General features: G+C 55.8%; 1 protein-coding gene across 4 annotated transcripts; it reads right to left on the bottom strand.

The window, feature by feature from the left end:
- Nucleotides 1-4,256: 4,256 nt before the first annotated feature.
- PTMA (prothymosin alpha) lies at nucleotides 4,257-13,139 on the bottom strand. 4 transcript variants are annotated; one of them, XM_057427156.1, is made up of 5 exons: nucleotides 12,951-13,139; nucleotides 8,754-8,825; nucleotides 7,973-8,069; nucleotides 5,310-5,383; nucleotides 4,257-4,896 (listed from the first exon to the last, which is right to left on the bottom strand). In XM_057427156.1, exons 1-5 carry the CDS (start codon nucleotides 12,993-12,995, stop codon nucleotides 4,849-4,851), a joined length of 336 nt encoding a protein of 111 aa, XP_057283139.1. In that variant the 5' UTR covers nucleotides 12,996-13,139; the 3' UTR covers nucleotides 4,257-4,848. The 4 variants fall into 4 exon arrangements, with proteins under 4 accessions (XP_057283139.1, XP_057283141.1, XP_057283142.1 ...); XM_057427158.1 differs by having other exon boundaries at nucleotides 7,973-8,066; nucleotides 12,951-13,122; XM_057427159.1 differs by having other exon boundaries at nucleotides 7,979-8,069; nucleotides 12,951-13,120.
- Between the last annotated feature and the right edge of the window lie 12,590 nt (nucleotides 13,140-25,729).

The raw sequence follows: 25,729 nt of genomic DNA, 5'->3' as shown, positions 1-25,729 counted from the left end.
GTAGATGCCAATTATTTGCTCAGACACAAACTGCACTAGGAACCCTGGCCATGTCTAATTTGGAGTCCAAGTCCTGCATTCCCTACAGACAAGCTCTCCACCAAGCCCTCAAGGTGCTCCAATTTTCATGAAAGTTGTCAAGATGCAACAAGAAGAGTTTTGGATGAGGCTAACAAAGCTACAACTGGTGCAGTTACAAGCTTGAGCTGATGAAACAGGCCCCAACCTAATACGGGCAGGAGGTCAGAACTGAAGATAGGTCCAGACCCAGTCCAGGTGCCTGCAGGGCATGAGCTCAGCCCTACCAGTTACACTGTCTATGATCTTCCTTTGTACAGCTTTGCTCACGCATCATATTTTGGGTCAGCCACGTGGATGCTCTCTCAGTTCACCTGGACACACACTGGACATTGTTGCTCCATTAAAGGGCCAGCCAAAGCAGAGTCCTTGGGAAGGGCTGCCCTTGGTCAAAGTAGTCACCTCTACACATCACATAGCCTAAGTCCTTCCAGGTTTGTATGAGCCACCCTGCAGCTCTCCTGACAGCTACGTTTGGGAGCTACTTGGTCTGTCTTCAGTGCTCAGCAGCCAGCTAGCACACTCAGAACAGCTTCAGTCATTCTTATCCATGATCTCCAGGACCAGCGTGACCAGCAGCCCAATGAGGATTCCAACCACCCACATCACACAGGTCACATCTGCAGGCAAAGGACAGCACAACATGTTTTTCTGCTCCACAGGTTGCAGCTGAACATGGAACCTGAGAAGTTCTAGGTTAGGACCAAGCATCACAACACCATGCCTAAAGGCACACAATGGCTGCATGCTCTTCACTTCCAGTCCCATGGCTTCAGCACCCTGCAGAGCCTGACTCTGGTCACCAAGCAGTGGTGGAGATCATCTTCTGCACACCAGAGGTAGGTGGGAGCCCCCAGGTCCCAGCAGGCTGCCTCCTGCATAAGGCTGGCTCACCAGGAAGACCATTTCTAAGATCCTCAGGGATGTCTTCAGCAGGAACAACTCCTGCAAGCCTTCCCCTGTGGAGGGGTACCTGCTCCCAGTTCCAGCCCAAGACATCATCCAGGCAAGCAATCCCTGCAGCATTTTGGAATCCCCCAGAAGGCCCCATGTGGCATCAGGCACCAAACGAGATGCAGAGCCACCTTCAAGCCCCTCTAGGACCTCACAGGCAGGAAGCTTTCAAAGACACATCACCCCTCCACCGAATAACAGCCTCAAACACATGCAGAGTCCCACCACTGATGGACCTTTATACCCCTTGGAGAGGTGTGGCTGTCCCTGATTGGCTGGCACAATTTTCAGGCGGCAGCTTCGGATTGGCTCAGTGCAGTCTCCCTCACACTGTGATTGGTGAGCTGCTGCTGTGAAGGGTGAGGCAGCAGCAAAGACATGTGGAGGCACATGGTTGGCTGAGGGGAAAAGCCAGGTGGCAGGCTGGGATTGGTCAGGCCTTGGTGCTGCTTGACTGTGGTTGGTGGACACAGCATGAGGGGGGGAGGGAAGTGTGGGGGCGAAGGGATAAACAGGTGGCAGCATGGGACTGGCTGCTAGGCTGTGCTGGAGCTTGGGGATTGGCTGGGATTTGATGACCAAGCAGTGGGGCTGAGGGATTCCTGCAGTGGCCCATGCACTGAGCTGTACCCACTCTCAGTCCCCAGTGCTGGGACCAGCCTGTCGCCCTTCTCTGCTCTGCAGCCAGGGAGCTTCTGCCCTCTGCACTGAAGACACGGAAGCACATCCAGAGGGCTGCCAGACCTCCCCGACACCCAGACACGATGGGATAAAGACAGGGTACAGAAACACCAGGGCTGCCCTGCACAGCTGGAGGCGAGGGAGCCAGCTTTGCTTTCTCCATCAGCAGTGGCCATAGGGCTCATGGCAGCCGGGCAAGGACCAGGAGCTGTGGAGCTGGCAGGCTCCCCAGCCTGCGCTTGCCTCACCCCCCACTACGCCATGCTCTACCCACTGCCAGTCTGTCTGGCTGCAAGCAGCCACTGGTTTTACCCACGTGTCAGACCCAAGAGGACCCTACTACCCAAGACCCCCAGGTCTTGGGAAGCTGCAGGCTGTAGGTCAGGTCCTGCTTTGCAGTGGGGACCAGTAAGGTCACTGGTCCCCCAAACACCACCCTGCACAGGGGCCTCCCCACCAGCTGCGTGCGCAGAGTCCCCATGTGTCGGTGACACAGAGCTGGTTCTCACCAGCTCCTCAGCTGCAGAAACTGATTTCAATAATTTGCCTCACAAATCTGCGATCACCTCAAATCGCACATCACCGGAGCCTCTCATGGTGCACAAGCCATGCACCAGGCAGCCACGACGAGACAGCACAGCTCCTGGTGCTGCACAACAAAGCAGCGCTGTTTGCTGCTCCTGTGTTGTCACATCCCATCAGGGACATCAGAGCACCTGCTAATTAAAACTAGCACTGGCCTCCAGAGTGCTAAGAGCATCCCATCACCCAGGCACGTGACAGGCAGGGCTGGACACTGCTCATGAATTGAGGCAGTAAATCTGATAAGCTATCAGCTAGCACCACGATTAGCTGGATAATTAGGGACAAGGAGAGTTTTTGAGCTTCTTTGCCACCGGTGCAAACAGAGTAAGTGACCTGGCTGCTGCCGGGGATCAGGAAGAGCTGTGACCAGCGCACTGAATACACAATTCCTCTTGGGTTTTTTTGAAGGGTTTCTTCTTTAAGTAAAATAAAAATAACCCCCCAGCATCTTAATGTTAACTGCCAGGAACTGCACCGTGAGAGAAGGAAGTGAGAGCATCCGGCAAGGCTTCGGCACAAACCCCGGTCAGCACAGTCACCCAGGTGAGGGTTTGGGAGGCACAGATACAAGGCAGGTTCCATGCAAACAGCCTCCACACACCTGGCAGAGCCAGCTGAGCTTTTCAGAGCTCCAGTGCTCTAGAGAGGAATGATGAGTTGAGGGAATATTAGGAGCTAAGCAGTAGAGGTCTAGGTGAAATTACAGCACTTGTGGTTTAGTTAAAGCAGACAAATCCCAGCCTGCATCCCAGGATCCCACCACCAAACCTCTGCTAACTTGGTACCCCAGATACAGCTGGGCAGCCAGTGCAGGCTGGAGCAGCCCTCAAGGGCCATCTCTGGCCGAATTCAATCCCTGCTGAATGCTGCCTTCTCCAGCATGCATCCTACCCTGCTGCCAACAACGCTGTAAATAAGCCTGTGCTGCCTCACACAGCCCAGAAGGCGAGGCATTTCACAGAATGGGTTAGAAGGGACCTTAAAGATCATACAGATCCAACCCCCTGCAATGGGCAGGGACACCTTCCACTAAACCCGTGGCTCAAAGCCCCATCAATCTGGCCTTGAACACTGCCAGGGATAAGGCAGTCTGATCCAACACTTCACCACTCTCACAGGGTCTTCCCAGTATCACCCACTATCCAACTACAGCATAATTCACCCACACCAGACACTGAAAGATTTTGGGGTTGAGTTTCTTGCGCCCACTGCTCCAGCCCAGCAGAGTCTCCAAGTCCAGTTGTAGATGAACAGGAGGATTACTGAGATTCCCATACCCACACAGCCCAGCTCACTTTTATAGAGCCTGCATCTGCAGTGTTTTTTTTCCTGGCCTGACCTGTCCCTACCACTCCCCAAGAGCAGCCAGACCCTTCAGAACCATACAGAGGTCATGCTGGGGCACAGCTGCAGCAGCCCAGAGTACAGCTATGAGAACACGCTGCCCCAGGGATAGCACAGCCCTATGCTGAAGACACCAGTTGGGCCCAGTGCCCCCAGACCCACCCTATGAGCACTCTGCACCTCTCAACTCTTGCTCAACCTAACTTCTCAGCCCGAGTCCAAAGCAAAGAAAGGCAGGCAAGAAAGAAATGAAAACCAAAACCAAATGAAAACTAAAACAAAAAGCAGCAGTTGGGAGGCAGCCTTGTTAGGACAACTCAGCAAAATAAAATTCCGGTTTATTGTTGGACAACATTGTTTCACACATACATCAAACAGGCCAAAAAAAAGAAAACCAAACAAAAAACAGCAACTTCATAGACAGGAAAAAAAAAACCCAAAACAAAAAAAAAAAAAAGAGAGAAAAAAAACTAAAAAAACAAACAAAAAAAAAACAAAACAAAAAAACCCCAAAACAAAAACCTTTTTATCTTTGGCCTTGCCACCTCATACAAACCACAATCTATGGTACAGCTAAAGTACAATACACAAAAAAAGTTACTGGAATGCTCAGATAAGATTGTAAATTTTTTTTTTTTGCATTTTTGTCTCTTTTTTAATTTTTTTTTTTTTACAAGGTTTTGTTTTATTCTCCTTTGAGATAATGGTTTGGGCCTGGTCACACCACAAGTAAAGTCAGAGATAGGTAACAAGAGATATACACTTCAAAGCCCCCCTTTTGGTCAATCCGAGATCACTTAAAAATGGCGGACCTCCTAACAATATGTACAAAAATATAAAATGTAAATAAAAAATACAAACAAATTCTCCTTTAAAGTACTTTTAAGAAAGAAAGCAGGGCCTTGAAGTTTTGGTGCTTGGGGGGAGGGTCTGTGGGAAAGGGGGGGTTCTCTCCCCGCTAACAGGCGAATCGTTTCGTATGGTCATTGAGTGGCAGCGCCGCGCCGGGGGGCTGGGGTTCACTCTACTTGGTGAGGATGACCACGGCAGAGGGGGGAGGAAGGGCTGTGTGTGTGTCGGGGAGGGGAAAAAGGGCTGTAACAGGAGGGAAGGGGGTCCCAAGGGTGAAGAGGATGCGCTGGCCTTTTTTTGTTGGTTTGTTTTCCTCCTTATTTAAAAAAAAAATAATAATAATAAATTTGCTGCCTAGTCATCTTCATCGGTTTTCTGCTTCTTGGGATCGACGTCGTCATCCTGGAGGGAAAGCAAAGCCATCAGGAGAGGGGAAGTGGAGCAGGGCTGGGAGCCCTCTGGTGCTAGCCACAGCATGGTAGGCAGCCTGGTTTCAGGTCCCTCCCCCACCACAGGGAGAGGGAAATACAAGAGTACTTTCCTTGTGCAAAATCCTCTTTCTCAGCCAGCTCAGGAGCCCCTGAGCACCGTGGGACTCCACAGCCAGAGCCAGCAGCTCGGCACAGCCAGAGCTGACACCCCCACTAAGCAGGCCAGCGTATAAACAGAACTGGGCCACATCCCTGGAGAGGCACGGGAGCACACAGGCAGGGTGTTACAGCCCCATAGCCCAGCCTGGCCTCTGGCACCACTGAAGCTCCCCTCCAACCCTCTGAAGACACAGGTGACTCCAGGCAGCCAGGTGCTTTTCCTACCTCATCATCCTCAGCTGCCCTTTTGCCTGTGGCTCCCTCAGCTTCATCATCTTCATCACCATCCTCTTCCTCACCTGCATGGAGAAAGGGAGGAATGAGGCCCTCTTGAAAGACCTCCTTGCGACCTTCCTCTTGGAAGGTTATAGGACCACGCACCTTCCCAGTGAGTTTAATTCTGGCTCAGCCCCACAGTGATGCCCAGCATTCCATCTTCCCAGCTGGCACAGACAGCAGAGCCTGAAGACACGGGATTTCAGGGCATCCCCCACTGACTTGACCCACCCAAGGGGAAATAAGGATTGACAGTGTCAAGTTTGGCTCACACTGTGCTTGTAGTGCAAGCAATGGGACAGCAAAACCAGCACCTGCCACAAGCACCAAGATCACACATGCACACTAAAAAAATATAAAATGCTTTCCAGTGGCTGCTCCTCCCAATTGCTCCAGATTACTTCTGCTTCCCTTCGCAGCCATTAGTCCATCTTTAATGAGTTAAGAGAGCCAGAACGCATTAGTTCTGAGTCAGAACACTTTCTAATTATCAGAACAGCAGACAAATGTTACCGACTTACCTTGCAGCCAGAGAAGAGAATGAGCAGAGCTCTGGGCTTTGACCCACTTCAAGCTCAAATAGGCCAGTGGATCAGAACAACCTAGTCTATCACCTTTGTGCAGTTTTGGGGGGTTGGGGGCAAGACCAAAGGCTGCAGAGGAACAACAACCTCTTGGCTGCCAAGATGAGTCTCTTGTGTAACAGGAGACCCTACTAAAACTTAGAGCGTCAAGGCCAGTAAGCTGGCTTTAAACCACGGCCACGAGCCACACATATAGACAGCTGGGGGGATTAAGGTCAGCCCATCCTCCCTTCCCTTCTCCTCTCCCCGTCGTGTGCCCAGAGGCAGCATGGCCCATGCAGGGGGAAGGACCAAGATTAGCTACCAGCGATGGATCAACACCCTGGCAGCCATCACATGCACTGTGCCGGTGGGTAGGTCAGGTGACAGTGCCAAGCTGATTGGGAGCATTTTTAGTTCTTTGAGCTGCTTTAAGCAAAGCAAATAATGAGATGGGATGGGGACAAGGGTGAGAAAAAACACACCCTCAAGCTCCCCTCTGCTGTCAAATTCTAGAATGGAGTTTGGCTGCAAGTGTTGGACAAAAAAAAAAAGAACAAAAACACAACAACCTGATACAAGCTGCACTCACTGTCTTGGAATCTCTTTCCTGCAGCATTCAGCTGCTCAGGTGCAGCTCTCGGGCAGGGATCACCTAAGGGCAGCAGGCATGGATGGACAAGAGCCCATGCAGGATCCCAGCAAGGTGTTAACACCTCCAAGCACTGTGTGCCAAATTGTGCCTGTGCTGGGAACAGCAGGCCTGGCACCGTGGGACTGAAGCTCCCCAGGCTTGTCACAGCAGTATCCAAGCAACACTTCCACCCCACACACACATGCCTGTGGCACACACATCCCCCCCTCCTGTCCAAGGGGAGGTAAGGAGAGGCAAGTATTCCACCACCCACCCCCCCCCCCAGGGCAGGAATGGAGGTCAATGGGTTCAGGACAGCACATGGCAACACTGTGCTATGTCTCCAAGGGTTAAAATCCCAAGTATGAAGAGGACCAACCGCAATTCCCATTTTTTTTCCTAGTGAATCAGCAGACAGAAGGCTGCTGAGAGCAGAGTGCTACCCCAGCGGCAGCAGCTTTCCCTGCTTACACTGTCTGAATAGGTGCTGGCCTAACAGTCATTACATTTCCAGCCCTGTCCCCGTCTTCCAAAACTAATCAAAAGGTTAGTCGGTCAGCACATAGACTGAAAATTTACAGGGGATTAACCCACTAATAGCTAATCAAGGGCCCCAGGTTCATTCTGGCATAGGAATGGTTTTCTCTCAGCATTAACGAGTGATAAAAATAAACATTATTCATCCAAGCAGATCTTGGGGAAAAAAAAATAATAGCAGGGAGAGCGAGAAGCAATTCAGCAAATCACTGCTGGATCTCTGGTTGCTGCTGCCAAAACCCACTTCCAGGCTGGGTCAGGTCAGGAAGCAAAGCAGGGGAGGGCAGGGAGATGCAGGACACCACAGACAGGGAAGGTTCAAAGCAAGCCTGTCAGCTCCTGTTGAAGGGAGAGGGAAGAGCCCCAGGTTCCTTCACCAGCTTTCACATGGCATCCAGCCCAAGAAATGGCTGGGAGAGCAGATCACATCAGCCCCTCAGCATGTTACTCCACAACAGCTGCCCCGTGAACATGGACAGCAATACCTGTCCTCTGTGCCTGGACCACAACACAAACACCACAGCTGTCCCCATCCCACTGGCCAGCACTTGCTTGTGCAGCAGCCTTGTGATCACAGGAGTTAAGGGCAGGTTTTGCTACTCGCACGGAAGGGCTAATGCGCTTATTCAGCGCCACAGTACGGTGCCGTCTGGCTGGAGGAGGGGGGAAGGAAGGAATCTGCCCTCAACCTGCTGGAAGGGATTCAAGACTGACTTCACTCCCAGCACTGGTGGTTCGGGCAAGCAAGGAAGGAGTGCGCCCGGCTGCAGCCGCGAGGGGGAGATGCTGCTTTTGGCTCTCCTCTGCTTCCCGGGAGTCAGCTGTGCAGGGCAGGACACAGGCGTGGGATGGGGGCACTGGGAACAAAGAAAAGTTACCATCACCCTCTTCCTCCTCGTCCTCTTCCTCACCACCTTCTTCTTCCTCTTCATCTACTTCGTTGTCAGCCTCCTGCTCTCCGTTTTCCTCGTTCTCCTTGGCAAGACAAAACATCACTTAAAAAAATGCACTGGGGAAGGGAGAAGGGGGAAGAGATGCTCAGCACAAGTGTGCATCCCCACCTTTCCTGCCTAAAGCAAAGCACCAGCCCATCAGAGCCCCAGGCACACATCCCAGTTGCTGCCTGCCTGCCTCCACATGAGGCAGACAGCACAGGCATGAAGAATCTAGTGTAGAGTAACCTGGGGCTGCAGCTTCCATGCCAAGCAAAGGCTCTTGTGACACGCTAAAATGTAGCGGAGTGAATTTCCCCAGCATGTTAAAAATAGGAAACCAACCGGTCACTTGTACACAATGTGTTTCCCCACTCAACTAATTGTAACACTGTAAATCTCAGGTTTGGGTTGGCTTTTGTTTCTCTCCTCTGCCAGCACCTAGGAAGGAGGTGGCACTGGACATGGCCTCACCCAGCTGTTGGGGAGGGGGATCCAAGCCCAGTCCTTCCTTTCTGCACACAGGAACTGCCCGCAGGAGGCTCAGGAGTGTCTGTTGACCCTGAAGCACCAAATGCTCAAGGGCTCTGCACAGTGCTGCCATTTGGAAAGGTCCCCTTTCAGCAAGGCTGTGGACAACCTCACAGAAAAAAAAGTGAGGAGAGGAAAATAAAAAGAAGTACTGGTACAAGGGCTGCCTCTCCCTGCAGACTGTAGCCATACTCACAGCATTGCCGTTGGCCGGTGCATCTCTGCCATTTTCTGTTTCTTCAACAACTTCCTTCTTCTCTTTTAGATCCTGGAAGCAGAAAAATCACACAAGTCACTCTGATTCTAGCTGCCTGGGTCAGAAAAGCTGCAGACCAGGTGCAAAAAACAGTCTAAGAGAGCAGGAGCTGGGTTTCTCTTCACACCCATTTGTTCTGCAATTTGGTCACTGCATTCTGACTCTTCCCTGGGAACAGGAGAGCATGGGGATGAATCTCAATTCAAGTCAGCCTTGCCACAAAGCAGCTAAAAGAGACAGCTCTGTTTCACGTCTGAGCTCCCAAACACACAGCGCTGGCCACCTGCATATGCTCAACAGCAGCAGAGCTGGCTGACTGCCCATCTTAACACAGTCCACGCAAGCTCCTGCCATGCCATGGAGAGCCAGCAGCCTCCTCCAACACAGGGGGGCTCAGCTGCCCCAGGGCTGCGGATGTCCATGGCTGCTCAGTACCTTCACAGCAGGAACAAATCCCAGGAACTCATTATCTGAGACTGCGGTCTCTGCCTTGCCTGGGGAAAGTCAGACAGCAAATATTACATGCCTGGTCTTCCTTGCAGCAGCAGAAAGGAGACTCCAGGATCCAGCTCGCAGCTGTAAGTGTAACAAGATGGGGTGGGGGGAAAAGTCTATTTTTACACTGAACCACGAGCCGTGCCTGGCTGGTTTGGTTCAAATCACCATGAGCAAAGCGAGAGGAGAGCTTGTGTGTTTTTGCTATTGATCACTGTCAAAATGTCATGCCAAGTCACTCAGCAAACAGGCTGAGAGGATCCAACTTTATGTTCCCGCATAAAGAACACTTGGATTTAACACTGGCATCTCTGCTCACATCCTCCTCCCCTTCTGTTCCTCTATCAGCTGGAGCAAGATCCTTCAGCACAAGGAGCATTCCCTCAGCCAAGGCTAGCCATACAGCCGGCTTCTGCAGCAACTGTGCTGTTTAACACACCTCGCTGCCCTGCTGCAGCACAAGCAGCTTTGACCCCCCTCCCGCCCGCCCTTCCCAGCTGCCTTGCAGTGTTGCAGGCACTTTCACTCCTACTAAGCCACTATCACTTCCTTGTGGAAACACTGTGGGTAACAGCATGGCCCTGGCCCTGCTGGTTTGACTCTCAGACTGTTTTGGGAGGGTTTCTACTACCCAACAAGCTGCTTAGGTGGGACAGGCAGGAGTTATTTAAGCCACTTGGACCCAGAGGGGCACACAGAATGTTGCCAGTGGTGCCCAGCCTGCCAGCACACTGAGGACACCCTAAGCTCTGGGGTGACTCCACCTGTTGATCAAGCCTTGCCTAATCACACCAGCACCCCAGAAATCTGGAGTGGAACAGAACACCCAAGCTCCCTCCTCACATTCAAAACCCAGGCCACTTCCTTCACAATTCCACCCTAGTCTTACACCATCGGTGGCTCCTCTATTTCCTGAAGACTGATGACAACCCTGAAATTTCTCGTGTACTGTTGCACTGCTGCATTCTGCAGCCAAGGCCTCACATGAGGCACACAGGCATAAGAGCAACAAAGCATTTCCCAACTTAAACACAGCACAAAGCAAGCAGTCAGTTTCCATATCTCACTATGCCCGGGGGGTTCTGTTCACAAAACATAAGCAATTCTCCCAGCAAAGGAACAGCTCATTCTGGGGGATACCAGCTGAACAAGTCTCCAACACTGACCTTTCCCACACCACTGAAGACGCTCAGTTTAACGACTATGAGGGTGCCAGGTCATGAAGTTTGTGCTAGCAACAGGGCTGCTGAGAGGGCCACAGCTTCTCTCTCTCCCCTGGTCCAGTCCAACACAAACACGCAGATGTGCGTAGCAGCCTCCAAACGGAAGGCTGCACTGCTGCAGCTCCAGAGCTTTGACAGAGCCTCTAATTATAGGTGTGGTGAAGCTGTTTGTCCACAAGTCTCGCTCAGTCATGCACCGACTGCCTGGGCATCCTGCCCCTGCTCTGCTCCCGGGGCGCGAGGGCCAGCAGCCCCCCGTGCAGCCGCGATCCCAGCAGGACGGCCCTGGTGTGCCGCTGCCATCCCCCCGGCACACACACGTCCCCCCGGGACGGCGGAGCACCCGCTGCCGCTCGCGCCTCCCGCCGGCAGGGGGCACCCTCGCGCTCCCACGCGCCCGGCCGCCGTTTAAACCGCGCGCCACTCTGCGTGCTCCTCTCATTGGCCGCCCGCCAGGGCGCCGGCCCGGCGCCCGCGGAATGACGGGAAGTGTAGTCCCGGCGGGGGCGTCGGACTCCCGCTCCCAGGGGGCGGCGCGGGCAGGGCCGCACGTGGTGGGCGCCCGGCGGCGGACGGGGGCGGTGCTCGGAGCGGAGCCACCGCCCGAGCGGGGCGGGACCCCCCTCCCCGCCTCCCGAGAGGGCTCCGGACGGCAAGGAGGGACGAAGGCGAACGGCCCCGGTGCCTCCGCGCTTCCCCACCGACATCGGTATTGGTAGGGAGAAAGGGGGTCACCTTGCCGCTGCGCGCGCCTCCGTCCGCCTAACAGCGTGGATACTCGTACCCCTCCTGTGAGGGTGAGCCAGGGACGAAGCCCCCTTCCCCCACGCTGTAAAGGGCAGGGGAAGGTTAACGGCAAACTTGGCCCAGTTCCCCCGGGGAGGTATGGGGATCGACCCGCCTCACTGCTTCCCGGCTCCGGGGAAGCCGAAGGCAGCGAGGACCGACCCGCGGTCCCGGAGCGGAGGCGGGGAGCGGGGAGAGTGTACGGCTGCGGGAGCGGGAAACAGAAGCGAAATCGAAATTTATAAGAAACGGTGTTTTGTTGGCGTTTTTCGCAAATCCTCTACCGTGAGGGTTTTTTTCCGCCAACCCCGCTCCTCCGGTAGCGGCACGGCCCGGTGCCGGACGGGGCGCAGGGCCAGGAGGGCCCCGGGCACAGCCACCCTATCTCCGCCGTCTTCCCACGCACACGCACAGTCAGCCTCCCCCCCGCAACTTTCCCGGCCGCGGCCCCGGGGCTCGACAGAGCGCATCACCGCCTGGGGCCCGAAGGGAACGCAGCCCGCCTGGGAGACCGGCGCCCCCGGGGGACGCTCCGCGGCGGCTCGCAGACAAAGGCGAGAGCCGGGAACCGCAGCGGGGACTCCGGGGAGAGCCTCTCCCTACTGGCACCAGGGCTCCGTAACCGCTCACCATCACCCCTAGCACTGACTCGCAAAGTTACCCTCTGCGAGGAGTTCAGCTCGGGGCCGGAGCCCCCCAGCGCCGGGGGGGCTGCGCCCGCCGGGGCAGCTCCGAAAATAGCAACTGCCCACCACCCCCTAGTCCTCTCCCACCCCCATTCCCACCCCCCCCACCCCCGACAGCACTGGTGCAGCCCCCTGCTTTCTCCCCGCCTCTGGGGGGGGACTCCGAAATAGCAAACATACACACACCAACCGGGGCAGCTCCGACACAGCTACTGCCTTCCCCCCCTTTTCCGGGGGGGCAATTCCGAAATAGCGACTGCTCCCCGTCCCTCCAGGGGCAACAGCGACCCAGCAATTAACCTCCCCGCATCAATCGGGTGAAACTCTAAAATAGCAACCGCCCCCCACCCCCATTTTCGGCAACAACTCCACAGCAGTCACTGCCCCCTCCCCCTTCCAGTCCCTCCGGCGCACTCCCCCCACACCCGCGCAGGGACCGCGACCGAGAGGGACCCAAGTTTGACGGGGCTGTCAAGCTCCCGCAGTGGATTGAATGAGACGAGCGCCGCCGCCATCCCCCGCCGCACACGGGTGCCGAGCCACAGCCGTGCCCCCCCACCCACCCGCACACACACGCACTCCCCGAGCTCTATCGCGGCGGGACAGCACCGCGGCCGCCCTCGGGAAGGTGGGAGGGAGCGGGCCGCGGAGCCGGGCGCGTCTGGCGACACCGGCGAGGGCAGCGAGCACGTTTCCCGCACGCTCTAGACAAAGAAACGGCGCAAGCGGCTCCGCGCGGCGGCCCCGCGCGGAGCGCGCCACGAACTTCCACCGGGGGCGGGGGACGAAAGAAAGGAGGAAGAAGAGCTGGGGGGAAAACGAGGCGTAAAAGACAATTTTTAAAAAAAGGAAAATATTTAAATACGCGAAAAAAAAAACAAAACCAGAAACGTTTGGGGAAGAAAAGCCCTCGCAGCCGGTAACACGGCGAGGGGCGGGCGGCTCACCTTGGCGGAGATCTCGGCGCTGGTGTCCACGGCCGCGTCGGACATGGCGGGGGCGCGCGGGGCTGTGGCGGGGCTGTGGCGGCGGGGGCGGCGGCGCGGGCAGAACAATGCCAAGATGGCTTTGCGCGAGTCAGTGGGGACTCACGCGGCTCCACGGGCCCTCTTATAGACGGGGGGGCGGCGCGCGCGCTGCCCCGCGCCGCGCCCATTGGCCGCGCGCGCCGCGGCCGCCCGCTCCCATTGGCCGCGGCTCAAACAATGGGCAAGGCCGCTTAAAGAGGCAGTAGCCGGCGCCCGACGACACCGCGGCGATGAGTTCGGGTTCGGTCTCAGCGTTGTGCTGAAGAGCGGGTCAGTGGGAGGGAGAGCCGAGCCCCCTCCATCCCCGCCCCTCCGCGCTGCCACGCCCCCAACCGCCTCCGCCACGCCCGCCGTCCGAGGCGGCGGGCGGGCAGGGGGGGAATTTATCCATTCACCCCCCCCCCTCCGTGTGTGTGTGTGTGTGTCCCCGTCCCCGTCCCCGTCCCCGCCGCAGCCGGCCCGCATGCCTGCGGAGGGGCGGGAGGCGCGGCCGCCCGCCCGCCCGCGGAGGGGAGAAAAATAATAGGAGTTAATAATAACAATGCGGGAGAACCGGTGCCGCTCCCCACCGCCTCCTTGCACCCCGCCGTGCCGGAGCGGGCGGGTGATACCGGAGAACCGTCGAGGGGTAGCCGCGGAGGGGGTTGTGTGTATGTGTGTGTGTCCCCAGCCCGCGCCGTGTTGTCAGGGCCGCATAAAGTTTCACCACAACAGCCGCCAGCGGGAGAACGGTGGGAGGAGGCGGCTAGCCGAGCTCGCCGGGGCTGCCGGGCGCCGCCGGTCGGAAACGCGGGATTCCCACCCGTACGTTTATTTTATTTTACAGTTAATAAAAACGGACTCGGGCCACCCCACCGCCCCTTTCCACCACCGCCACCACACACCTTTTGCACCCAGAGTTTCCCCTTACTGCCCCCTCCGCAAGCTCTTGTTACACCAACACACATTCATCCCCCCTTACCCCCGCGGGCACCGGGGCCACCCCACACCCCTCCCAAACAGTGGGGTAACGGGGCACCGACCCCGCGAGCGAGAAGGCTCTGCCACACTCAAGATGGCGCCGAGAGCCCCTCGTGGGGTAAGCACGCGGTTTTTCCCCACCTCGGGAACCGCTTCGCTGTCCGTAACGGCCCCGCGGGCGAGGCGGCGCCGCGCGTAAGCACCCCCCGATGCGGAAAGTACAGAGGAAAGGGCGAAAAGGTGAAAAAAAGCACCTTTAGACGGAGCAGCACCTCTGCCACACTCAAGATGGCCGCCGGCACAGGGCAATAGTCGGCAGAGCCTGCTCTCGGAGGGCGGGATATAGGGATCGAGCGATCTGGATTGGCCAACAGCACAGAGCGAACGCTGTGCTGACGCTTTGCGGCTTCTTACTGGCTGGAGCTCCTATCTGTCTAAAGCGATAGTGGCTTTGAAAACCCGGAGCGGGAGCGGGCGGGAGCGGAGCAGAAACCACCTGGTCGGGGTATCGGGGTACCCCACAGGGGCGCGACCCCCGGCGGGACTGCCGCGGGCGGAGTGCGAGTTTCTCCTCGTTGCCGGGAGCCGGGCTACCCCCGAGTTGCCTCCCCCAGTTTCAGGAGAGCTGCGGAGAATCCATGGCAGCCCCATACCGCCTGGCACCAGGCGTCGCGGCACGAGGCATCATGGCGCCGGTCTCCCTCATTGCAGCCCCTCATGTCCCCGGGCGGCTGGGTACCGGGGGAGCAGGGCTGCGTTTCCAGGACAAAATATCCCTTCCACAAAGCATAGTAGCACTGAAAACAGGCTGGTCTTTGCCTGGTGGCACCGTGGAGCATTTTTCTCCTCAGCTTCCTGCCCCTCGTGGGAGAAGCCGTGAGGTGCCGGTGGGGGGTATCGGGGCCTCAGGGAGGAGGCAGGAGCGGGAGCCCGAGAGCAAAGCCCTGACACGGGAAACTCACTTTGCGTCAGAGACGCTTTCCGCACAACGGTGCCCCGATCGCGGCTTTCGGGCGCTGCCGTTGAACCGGTGTTTAGGCAGGAGGGGCCTTTGGGGACAGCAATTTCTCACGTTTGGATGTCCCGTTCTGACCTGGAACGGGAGCTGGATGTCCCGTTCCGACCTGGTGGCGGAGCTGGGCGGGAGTGGGGCGAGAGCCTCTCCACGCACCACGGGGAAGGACAGAGCAGAGGAATCCAGGATTTCTGCTGGCTGCGCCTCTCGCTCGGTGGCAGCTGCTCTTTATTCCCGGAGACGGCACTCGAGAGAGGCCGTGGGTTTGGGGCAGGTTAGAAACACGGCTGGAGGCAGGAGCGCCCTCTGCCACGGTCGAGTCTGGCGTTGGCGGGCAGTGAGTCTCTGCCTCCGAAAGAGGAAAGAAAAATGCCACCCAAGCCTAGCTCTAAAATAAAGCACTCCTGCTGCAACTTGGCTTTAGTGCGTACCTTTTCAAACTAGGGATGTTCCTTTGGGCTTGGGGTTCCCACGTTTCATGAGCAGTTGAGAAAATAAAAAGAGATGTGGGATATTTGGGAAGAAAATTAGGAAGTCTCAAGGGATGGTCACAGCAGGACCCCACTAACGACCGGAGGGGGGGGGGGGGGGGGGGCAGGGAGGGAGGAACGAGCCCAAAGTGGAAGCAAAACTCCCTTAAACCACTCAGCTTCGGAAATCCTTGTATAGCCCTTGCTGCTGTCCCTCTGTGCGGCGGGATAACCCAGTTGCTGCGTGCTCCAGCGCGTGAGGCAGAGAGGCACAGGCTCAGTCCCGCGTTTTACGCCTCAGCAGTCCGAAAAGAACAACAACAAAAAAAAACTGTTGCCTGTAAAAGGCAGCTGCTGCGCTACCTCTTCTCCACCCGTCTCGGCGGCTGGGCTGGGGAGCGGCTCCGCAGGGAGCAACGAGAGGAGAAGAAGGAGGGTGGAAGGAGACTTTTCTAAAGTGCCTGAGCATCAGGGACAGAAGTTTCCAGGGCTGAGCTCTGCCTGCGACCTCACTCCGTCTGCGGCAGCGATCACTTTGGCAAAGTAGGTGCCAGAGGAGGCGGTAGGAGTTTTTCCCCTTCACCGGCTGTTTCCCTGGTTCAGCAAGTAGCAGCCTCTCTAATCCCCGGCGAAGATCCTGCTGCTCGGGCGATTATTTCATCGCGGCAAGCTGCTCCTCGGAGGAAATTCTCATTACACTCTTCGGAGAGACAGGGGAGGGGCGACTGTCACTCAGCTGCTCTGGAAAAAACAGAGGGATGAGCCTGCAGCATCCCCGGGCTCTGGCGCGTGAGATGATGTGGTGTTTCTAGGTCAGGCTGGTGATGCGGGACGTGAAGCTGGCAGAGATGACATCCTCGCTGTGTCACCTTCTGTTCCTCGACGGGCAAGGGTTGCACACGGGGGCCATGGCTTTGTGGACGTTTGCTCTTGTGGGGCCTGAAGGAGCATTGCCAGGAGGGCTGGAGGGCAATGGGGAGGCGGGAAGGGGCTTTATGGGTGCTTACAGGAGGGAGTGGAGGTGTGTAGAGCAGTGGGGCTGGCTCACGGGTGCAGGAAACATATTTGTGAGACCACGGGGCCAAAGCTGAGACTTCACCACAGAAGACAGATTGTGCTTGGACAGCACCAGCCGCCACAGCCCAGAGGAGGGATGATGAGGCTGCCCTCCTCCCCACATCCCGGGCTGCCACTGCTCAATCCATCCCTGTGAGCCACGTAAACAGGAGGGAGCTGGTCCCTGTGGCACACTCTCATTAAGGGATGGAAACTTCGACTTCGCCTTTCCCCGGCTGATTGCAAAAGGCCAAGGCGGGCACCGCACTTCAGCTCACGGCCATCCCTGCTCCGACACGCGCTCTGCCCCCCGTGTTACAAAACGGGACTGACTCACCGGGCTTTCCCAGCCCATTGCTCCTGGAGCCTGGAGACATTTGCAGGGATCCCTCAGAGGGATGTAGGAGTCTGGCTGCTCTGCACCCTGCTGACGGCACCCAGGATGGGACACTGTGTCCCTCCAGCAGTCCCCTTGGGCCTCTGTGTGGAGCCCGGGGTGAGGACAGCTTTCTAGGGGGTTATCCCCTGAGACTGGGGGACATGGGAAAGTGAGTGTGACCTCTCCATCTTCCCTGACCCTCAGCAGGCAGTAACACCATGGTTCCTTGATGTCTAAGATGTTTGCTGCCTTTTCCACTGCTCTGTGAAGGCACTGCCCTAGCTGGTAGGGAGGTGGTGACAAGGGCGCACCTTCTTCTGGCTCCCTCAGCTGGGTGCTGGCAGGAGCCAGGGCCAGGTTGAGGGCAGCAGTACACCCCAGTGCTGCTACTAATCCTGCTCCTGCCTATGGGCAGGCAGGGATGCAATGTGGAGACAAGGGAAGCCTCCAGTTTGGAATGATGGCTTTTCCAGGGTGCCCACAACAGCAGGAGAAGGCCCAGCATCACCTCCCTCGCTGCCAGGGACCAGCGCCAGTGATGCCATGGCCCAGGATCTAACCCTTTCCTTCCCTGCCTGTATGCCAGGATGACTGCAGTTCAGCCCTAGCAGGCTGCCGGGGGCCTACAGCCTGGTTTGAAGGCAACAAAGCTGATTATTGCCTTTCTCTAAAGTGAAGGGTGAGGAGGGCATCAGGGCAACCTGCCCCAGAGGCAAGGGGAAGAGACCTGGGCCCCAGGATGTGTGCTTGGGGAAGCTGGAAAAAAATTGTTTCTGTCTGAATGAGTTTTCTGTTTTGGGTTGTTTTTTCCCCCTGGTTTGAAGGCTGGTTGTGACTATGAGCCCAACTGAACAATGCCACGGATCAGACTCAGGGCAAGGGCCTATCACACACAGATTACACCCACACCCTGCCCCAGGTCTGGGCCTTGGGCCAGAGACATGGTTTTGCTCCTTGGGGCTCCTGTCCCATTGCTAAAAGTGATGTGTGGAAGAGAGAACAAGAAGGTGGGAGGGAGGAGGCGAGGCCAGGTTCTCTTCTCTCCCTCCCTCTCCCAGTGCTTTGCAAACACAACGTCTTTACTGTGTCCTCAGGAGGACAGAAAACACTCCCTGCACGTGCTTGAGGCTGGATGCATGTTGGGGCAGGGATCGCTGCATGGTTTAGCCAGGCAAGGCACATGACCCCAGTCGTGCCCTTCTCTCCATCTCCCTTCCTCTTGCTGTCCCCAGGAGAACACCTACCAGGACCACTCCATGGGAGTCTCCACCCAACCAGGGCCACCGTCCTGCTCCCAGCCAACTGTGAGGCGCTGATGGCCTTCGTCCTGCAGGGGCATCTGTGAGGTGAGGCACTACTACGCCTTCCTTGCCACATTGGCACACCTGGGAGAAGACGGACACAACGTGCACACACATACTCACAAAACCAACTCCAAATCTGGATCAGTATCAGAGGGAATTAATTACTGGCTCATGCATATTCAGATGAGAAACTCAGCTGAACCTGGCGGCAGTTTGGTGCCTGGGGCGGCCCTGGAAAGGAGAATTCCTCTGGAGAGATATAAATCACTGCTCCCCTCTATTGCTTCCCCCATGGAGTGCTACCTCCTGGGGAAGACTGAACCTTGATTTGCTTTTTTCCTCCGTCTTCGTTTTCAATCTGCGCGGGGCCCCTGTAATTACAATGGGCTGCTTTAGGGCTTGAGTTATTTATTGGGTAACAGCGACACACCCACCCGGCTCCAGCCGCCTGCCCGCCCGCCCGCCCGCCCGCCTGTCGCGGCTTGCCCTGCCTACCCAGCGGCGCCCACCGCGCAGTGCCATGCCGTGCTGTGCTGCGCTGCTATAGCTTGAGGCAGCAGAGGTAGCGGCAGCAAACAGACCACCGGCCTTAAGTGATCTACTCAGTATGTCCCTAGTGGTGTAGCCCCTGCGAGCAGGAGCAAGAGGCACCTTCTCGTTCTGTTGCAAAACACCATCTCACACACACGTTTCTGTGCTGGCACGGCAGGTGGTGGAAGCCTCCTCAGCTCACATTGGTTGTGAAATCTTTAGCCCCATTTTACAGTTGGGGAAAGCGAGGCACAGAGTGGGGAGGCGATTTGCATGCATTATCTCAGGAGGTCGAAAAAGAAAAACTCATCCGTCCAGCTGATGTGTGGCTGGGTTAAGAAGATGTTGGCTAATGCACTCAGTTCAGTGCTTCGGCTGGAGGGACCTGTCTCTCTGCCTCTGCTTTCCCAGCAGGGGTCCTCTGCCCAGCCTTTGCTTCACATCCCCCTGCTCAACCCCACTCTTCCCCCACCAGGCTGGTGTGTTCCAAGGAGATGAGCACCCGGGGCTGGACACCACATGGCTGGAGGGAATTAAATAATTGATGGGCCAGGAATCTCGAACAGCTACCAAACCTCCAGAGGCGCGCTGCATTCAAGAGCAAAACAGAGCCCCGGACAAGCCCCTTCTCTCCGATACGGTGCCAACGTGTCTCACTCCTTCCTGGAGCTCCTGGTGGGGAGAAGACGGGGTGCCGAGGGTGGGAGTGCTCACCCGCTCATCTGGCCTCCCAGCTCCGCCTCGGCCCCGTGCTGCTGGAGCACTGAAGGGACTGGCCGCCTTCCAGCCAGGCGGGGAGGGGCCAGGGGGAAGGAGACTGCTGCGACCAGGCTAAAACCCTCCTGCATGGGATGGTTCCCACAGAGCAGCAGCCTCGGAAAGAGCAAGCTGAGCGGTGAGGGGAAAAAAAAGCCTGCAGAATCAGGGTGGGTGCTCAGCTCTTCCCTGCACAAGAGCGTGGGGCCACCAGAAAGCAGCAAGCACCACACCAGCGAAAGGGATAGCTTTTCTGCCATAGCCAAGCTGTGGCCACCTTGCTGTGGAAGGATGGAGAATGGTTTAAAAAATTACAGGCAAAAATCAACTGGATAAATTCAGTATAGAAACTGGAAAGAGTTAAATCCAATGACTTCTCATTACGGAGGTCACTCAGCTCCAAAGCCTCGGCAGCTAGGAGAGGATTGCAGTCCAACAGCCCTCTTTCTGCTCCCTGCTCTGAGCATCACAGTAGTGGTGCTGGTCACTCACTGTTGGCACAGGCACACCGGGCATTCGTGGGTCACAAGGTGAAAGGGACAGCTCCTGTGTAATGGATGCGGCTGCATGGATCCCAGGAATCAGCCCGACAGGATCTCAGTGGTGGGAGGAAGAGGTTTTCCCACCCGAAGTGCTGATCCAGCACTGCCATGGGATTTGTCAGGCTGCAGCATGAAGCATCTCCCTACCTAAACATATTTGTCAATATTTAATCCGCCAATAAAAGCAGTGCGTGATCAAATTGAGTATTCAATTTGATGTACGCTAAAGCAGGAACTAGTTTGGCATTTCACCAAATGGGAAATGTTTGCTGCCCTTTCTCCCTTTCTAACACATTTTTTTCATGAAAAGTTGTTGATTTATTTATTTAGTATTTATAACTTGTTTTTTTCTTTTAGCTGATAATGTTATTATCTGAAAATGACAATTTTCATTTACTGGCTCAGGAGTATAATGAACGAGCTATTTCAATAACCATTTGGACAAGTATTTTTTTAAAAAAGAGAGCAGAATCCATTTCAGATCTTCAGAAACAGCCCCCCCTCCACCAACCTCAGTAATTTGCAGAAGAGCAGTTTCTTCTGTTTTTTTTCCCCAGCGTACTACATGAAACAGTTGAAAGTGTTTGAAGCTGGCAAGAAATGCATTTCTAGCTACTGATGTCATGAAAATATAAATTGGCAGATTTTTCACGCTGGGTCAACATGTAGTGATAAGCACAATGCCATACCTTTAAGGAGCGGGTTTTGTTGGTAAACAGATGGAAGCAGCCTGTAATGTCCATAGTCAATAATGCATAGCCAATGTGCATTGGCAGGATTGTTGTCAGAGCAATAAATTGTGCATCTTCCTGGCGGAGCCTGAATCATCCTGTGTGCAGACACTGTTGAGCCTGTTGTGGACAAAACACAAACCGTGGAGAATCACAATGAATAATTTAGAGAGCGCCCTTGTTCATCTCTCTTAAACTGCCCATTGAGTCATTTTTGCTGCTCCCATTTCAAGTGGACGGAGGAATCCTTCCTATTTTCCATGCCAAATATAGCATTTATTCCAGAAATGCTGAAATACACAATCCAGCAAGTTTCCCTTCTCTGTGTGAGTCACTGGAAGTTCAGGCTGCAGTTTCACGATTGCTTCAAGCTGATCAAAATCTGTGCCGCTGCCAAAAGGAGACGTCCAGCCCTGCCCGATGAGCGGCCTCGCTCCCTCCTTGTGCAATGAGAGTTGGTTTAGGGAATGAATCAGGCTGAAAACAAATCCTTTTCCGTATAGAAAGAGGTTGTTTTTTAAGCAGATCATTTGCCCAGCTCGTCTTACGGCTGCGAAGACTCGAGAGGAGGCTTGTCTGATCTCAGAGGTGTGTTACTGGGATGCTCCTTACATCAGAGTGACTGAAGGCAGAGGCGAAGGGATATGAGGGGAAGTGCCCATGGGGCAACAGATGGGTGTGTGTCTCCTGTGGCACACAGCTCAGCTGCAGAGGTGATGTGAGCTGTGTTCACACCCCTAACCCCAGGATGGGAACACAGGGAAGATCTCTGCCTGGGAGGGATTTTCTTGGGTGCTGTTTCTCAGATTCAGGACAAGGATGTGCCATCAGGACAAATCTATCTTAGGACTGTTCTCTCTGGGGCAGGATGCTCGCATATCTACTTCAGTGGAGACACCTGAAGTAATGTGGTGCCTCCACATCTGCTTCAGGGTTTGTGAAGTAGGTGTGGATCATCCCTGTGGATCTGCAGGGTTTTGTAGAGGAGGGATATTTCAAGCCTCCTCTCTTAGGAGCAAGACATCTCTCTTCCTACATCTTTCCAGCCTCCCACATTCCCCAGCATTTTTTTCTAGCTACTTTCCACATTGGTCTCCAAAGAAAGGGAGCCTTCATCCCAGTTTTGCTTCCCATTCCCTTCTAATTGTTGCACACTTATGGGACCAATTTAAACTAATTTGATGGGAAGCAGAAGGGGAGATCCTAGTTCTTCTTGCAAGTGAGCTGGAAACAAGTGGCAAAGCAGAGGGGGGATGCTCACTGCCAGGCCTGGGGTTCTGGGTGCAATGCACTCCATGGGCTTCCACATGGGTAAACCAGCCTGGTTAGTTACATATTTCCAGTGGTCTTGAGAGCTGCAACTTTCATGGCTGGGGGACCCCCGTGGCTCCATGGACTGCTTTTAAGGAAGAGTAACTGAGGCCAGCAAGTGTCTTGCCAGGTGGTGTGGTCAAAGGAACTCACATCTCTGTTGGGATATTTTTGGAGATCAGCAAAGTAGATCAGGTTGAAACCCCTGCTCTAGAAACCTGCATTATTTTTTTCCTCCTCCCAGTGTTTGTTCTGGTATTTTTCAGAGACACTGCTTGCCTCTTTGTGGAGAAGCCTTGCTTATGGGCTATTTCTCTGCCTCCTTTGGAAAGGCATGCCCACTCGCCTCCATTCTCTCCCTTCTCCTCCAAGGGAGCCTCATGGCCAAAGTTTGCTCCTGCTGGCTCCGATCCAGGCAGGCACTTATGCAGGTCACTGCTCCAACTTGGAAGTTGGTGGATTGCTCCCAGAGTGCCTCAGGAACTAACAGGTTTTCCGGCTTCATCTCCTGGAGAAGCTGTGTAAGGGAGGGGGGTTCCAAGCTAGGGCCAGAGCTCACTCTGGTGCCCTGGATGAGGTGTTGGAGGTGCTGGGATAGTTTTTCCATAGCCTACGTGACACTGCTGTGCCCAGGTGCTGGTGCTGCAGAGTGGCAGAGTCACCAGGGTGGGACATGGCACCTCCTGGGCAGTCTAGGCTTGAAGGATGCCCACAGGGAGCTGGGCAGCTCCAGTGCCAGGTGGGACAGCTCCGTCATGGACTCCTGGCTGCCACCAAGGAAAGTTCCTCTTTCCAAGGACTTTGCTTCCTATCTGCATTTTCGATCTGCCAGCAGAGACCAGAGCCAGGACTCACCCTTACTATGAAACCCTCTAAGGAGGACGTGCCACCATCCCTGCTTATCCTCCTTCTTCCAGGGTCCCTGGATATGGTAAGGAGCAGCCACACTCAAACTGCAATTCCCTTCGGACCCCACAGCTCTTGCCCTGCCATGGGTACAGCTCCCCATGCAGGGAGCCAGCAGGCATTGGGATACTGATGGTCCCTCCCCAGATCCAGGTGATAAATGATACGGGGATGCAGTTTGAAGAGGACACCCCGCAGTGCTCCCATCTCCACTGCTTGCCTGCAGCAAGACCCATCAGCTTAGCTCAAACAGGCACCTTGGCTGCCCTGGTGCAGTGAGGATCAGCTCTTTTGTGTCCAGGCCTCCGTGATGTGGGCCTGGGCAAGACTCAAGGCTGGACACCTTGCAATGTCAGTCTGGGCTGGGCAGTGGTTGCCACAGGACAGAGCAGAAATGAGGTAGCCAAGGCCCTGCAGATCTGTTTATCTCCACACGACTCACACACCCTCAGTCAGGCTCCGGAAAGTAAATCACCCTGGCCTTCCGCAGCCATGCCATTTCCACCCCAGCTGGGACAACAAGGTCCTCACCAGTGCTTCCTGCACCCCACACTTCCCACAGCGAGCAGAGCTGGGCTGAGGTCTACTCCCTTAGCATAGCCAGGACTCCGCTCCTGTTCCTGGCTAAATGCTGCATGGGCTTTGCCTCAGGATGTGAATTTGGGTGCTGGAATTTATCCGCGGCTGTTTTGGCTGTGGCTGAACTCCACCTCCGGGCAATGACATGTTGTTTCCATAGTAGCTAATGGACTGGAGATGGAAGGGGGGAAACACATACCCACACTAAAAAAGGACTCGTGAGTAATGTGGTTGCTCCCAGCGCAGAGTAGGAACAACTTTCTAGCGCTCGACCGAACCCCTCCTTTGCCAGGCGCCTGTGAAGCATCAAGAGGAGAGTGTGTCTTTTCAGAGCACAGGGCGGGAGGAAGGGTGCTGGGGTGGCTTGGGGGTGCATGGCGCTGAGGAGGGTTGTGTGGAGGCTGTGCAGGGGCAGCCTGTGCAAGGAAAGGGGGGACATGGCAAGCATAAGAGCTTATGGGGAGGTGATGGGGACACACATGGGTGGCACATGTCTGCAGGGGTGTCCACATCCTTTTGCATATAGGGGGCTGTTTTGGAGGGAGGAGGGAGCAGCCCTGAGCAGAGTCACACCGTGATGGTCCCTCAGTGCAGAGACTGTCACAGGCAGCAGAGTGACTGGGACAAGGCAGGCCAGAGGTGTCCAAGGGCTGCACTCACCCATGGGACAATAAAGGGTGACAAGGACAAATCCTGGAAGGTACAAAGAGACAGTGGGAAGGGGGGTGTGTCAGGACCCTTTGTTCCTGCTGGCCCCTATGCAAGCACTGGCTGGGTCTCTATGTGAGAGCAGGGGGACAGCCCCAGCTCCACTGCTGACCTGCTTGCTTGCAGCCTCCCACCATCCTTGAGACCCATGGCTTTCCAGGAGCAGAGAGAACAGGATGTTCCTCTTGTACCAATGCAGCCCTGGGGTTCTCCCTCGCCAGCTGGCCACAGCACCTCTGGGCCACCACCTTTGGACATTTCCGTCACACTCTGCTGCACTACAGACCAAATCTGTCCTTGGGGGAGAACAGCTCCGTTACTCCATGTGGAAATGGAGAACAGCTCTTGGGATCATCTCGTGCCCATCTCTGACTGCCGTCCCTGGCCAGATCCCTGCACCCCAGCTGCTGTTACAGCATTTTTCTTCCAGTTGTACGTTCCCCAGCTTGTTTGGTTGTGTAGCTCCCGCCGTGTCCGGCTCTTTGTGTTGTTTGCTGTTAAGTAAATCACTGGCAGCTCCCCAGAGTGCTGGGTAATGGCAGGATAATTCCCAGCAAGACCCTGGTAATTCACTTGAAGGAAAGCAGAGCAGAGGAAAACAGCACTATTAGCCATTATCCTGGCCTCTTAAAGGCCTCCTTGCCTGCAGAAACGCCGTGTGGTGCAGCAGGCATGCCTGCCACGGCTCCCAGACACTGCGGGTCATGAGAGGGCTGCGAGCAGCAGAGGAGGCCAGGTTTCAGGCTTCTCTTGCCAGCCTGGACCAGCAGACAAAATGTGGCTGAGTGCCTCTGGCTGCTATGGGCACAAGGATGGTGTTAGTCCCAGGAAAAGAACCTTGAGGACAGGAGTCAGGCGAGGGGAAGGTGCCCATCGGGCCTTAAGGACCCACAGGATTCTCCAGCTTTGGGTCTTCCACAACAGCACCGGATGCATGGTGGGGCTGAGGTCTCAAGCTACATGTGTGACCCTTTAACCAAGAGCTGCCAGGCGCCTGCCCTGCTCCTGGCAGGGGTTGATAGCCTAGGTAGGGAGGAGGACAGATGTGATGCTGGGGCTGCCATGGGCTGCTGGCAGCTCCTCTGGATCTCAGGGAGCTTTGCCACCTACATCAGCAAAGATAACATCATCAGCTTCCAGAGAGCCTCAGCACCTCTCACACCTCCCTGTTGTGGGGACACACAAGTGCGTGGCATGGCGTGGGACACCGGGAGGGCAGACCCTCCAAAGAGCTTGGAGGTGGGCTCGAGGTGACACGCTGTCTGCAGAAGCTGCCTGCTTCCTTCCAGCTCTGCAGTGGGGCACGGAGCTCCTTTGCAAACCCGCCCATGAAGTGGCTGCCGACGTCTGTAAGAGAGGCCTCTGTTTGCAGAAGTGCTGAACTTCCCCCCCCCCCCCCCGAGCCTCCTGGCAGTGGGAGGGAGCCTGCAGCCAGCGGCAGCCCCCTGCC

This window comes from Pezoporus wallicus, unplaced genomic scaffold (genome assembly GCF_028554395.1).
Source record: "Pezoporus wallicus isolate ANWC-B61680 ecotype Strahan unplaced genomic scaffold, APGP_CSIRO_Pwel_v1 scaffold_7107, whole genome shotgun sequence".
NCBI lineage: Eukaryota > Metazoa > Chordata > Aves > Psittaciformes > Psittacidae > Pezoporus > Pezoporus wallicus.
This window is presented reverse-complemented; position numbering and strand designations above follow the sequence as displayed.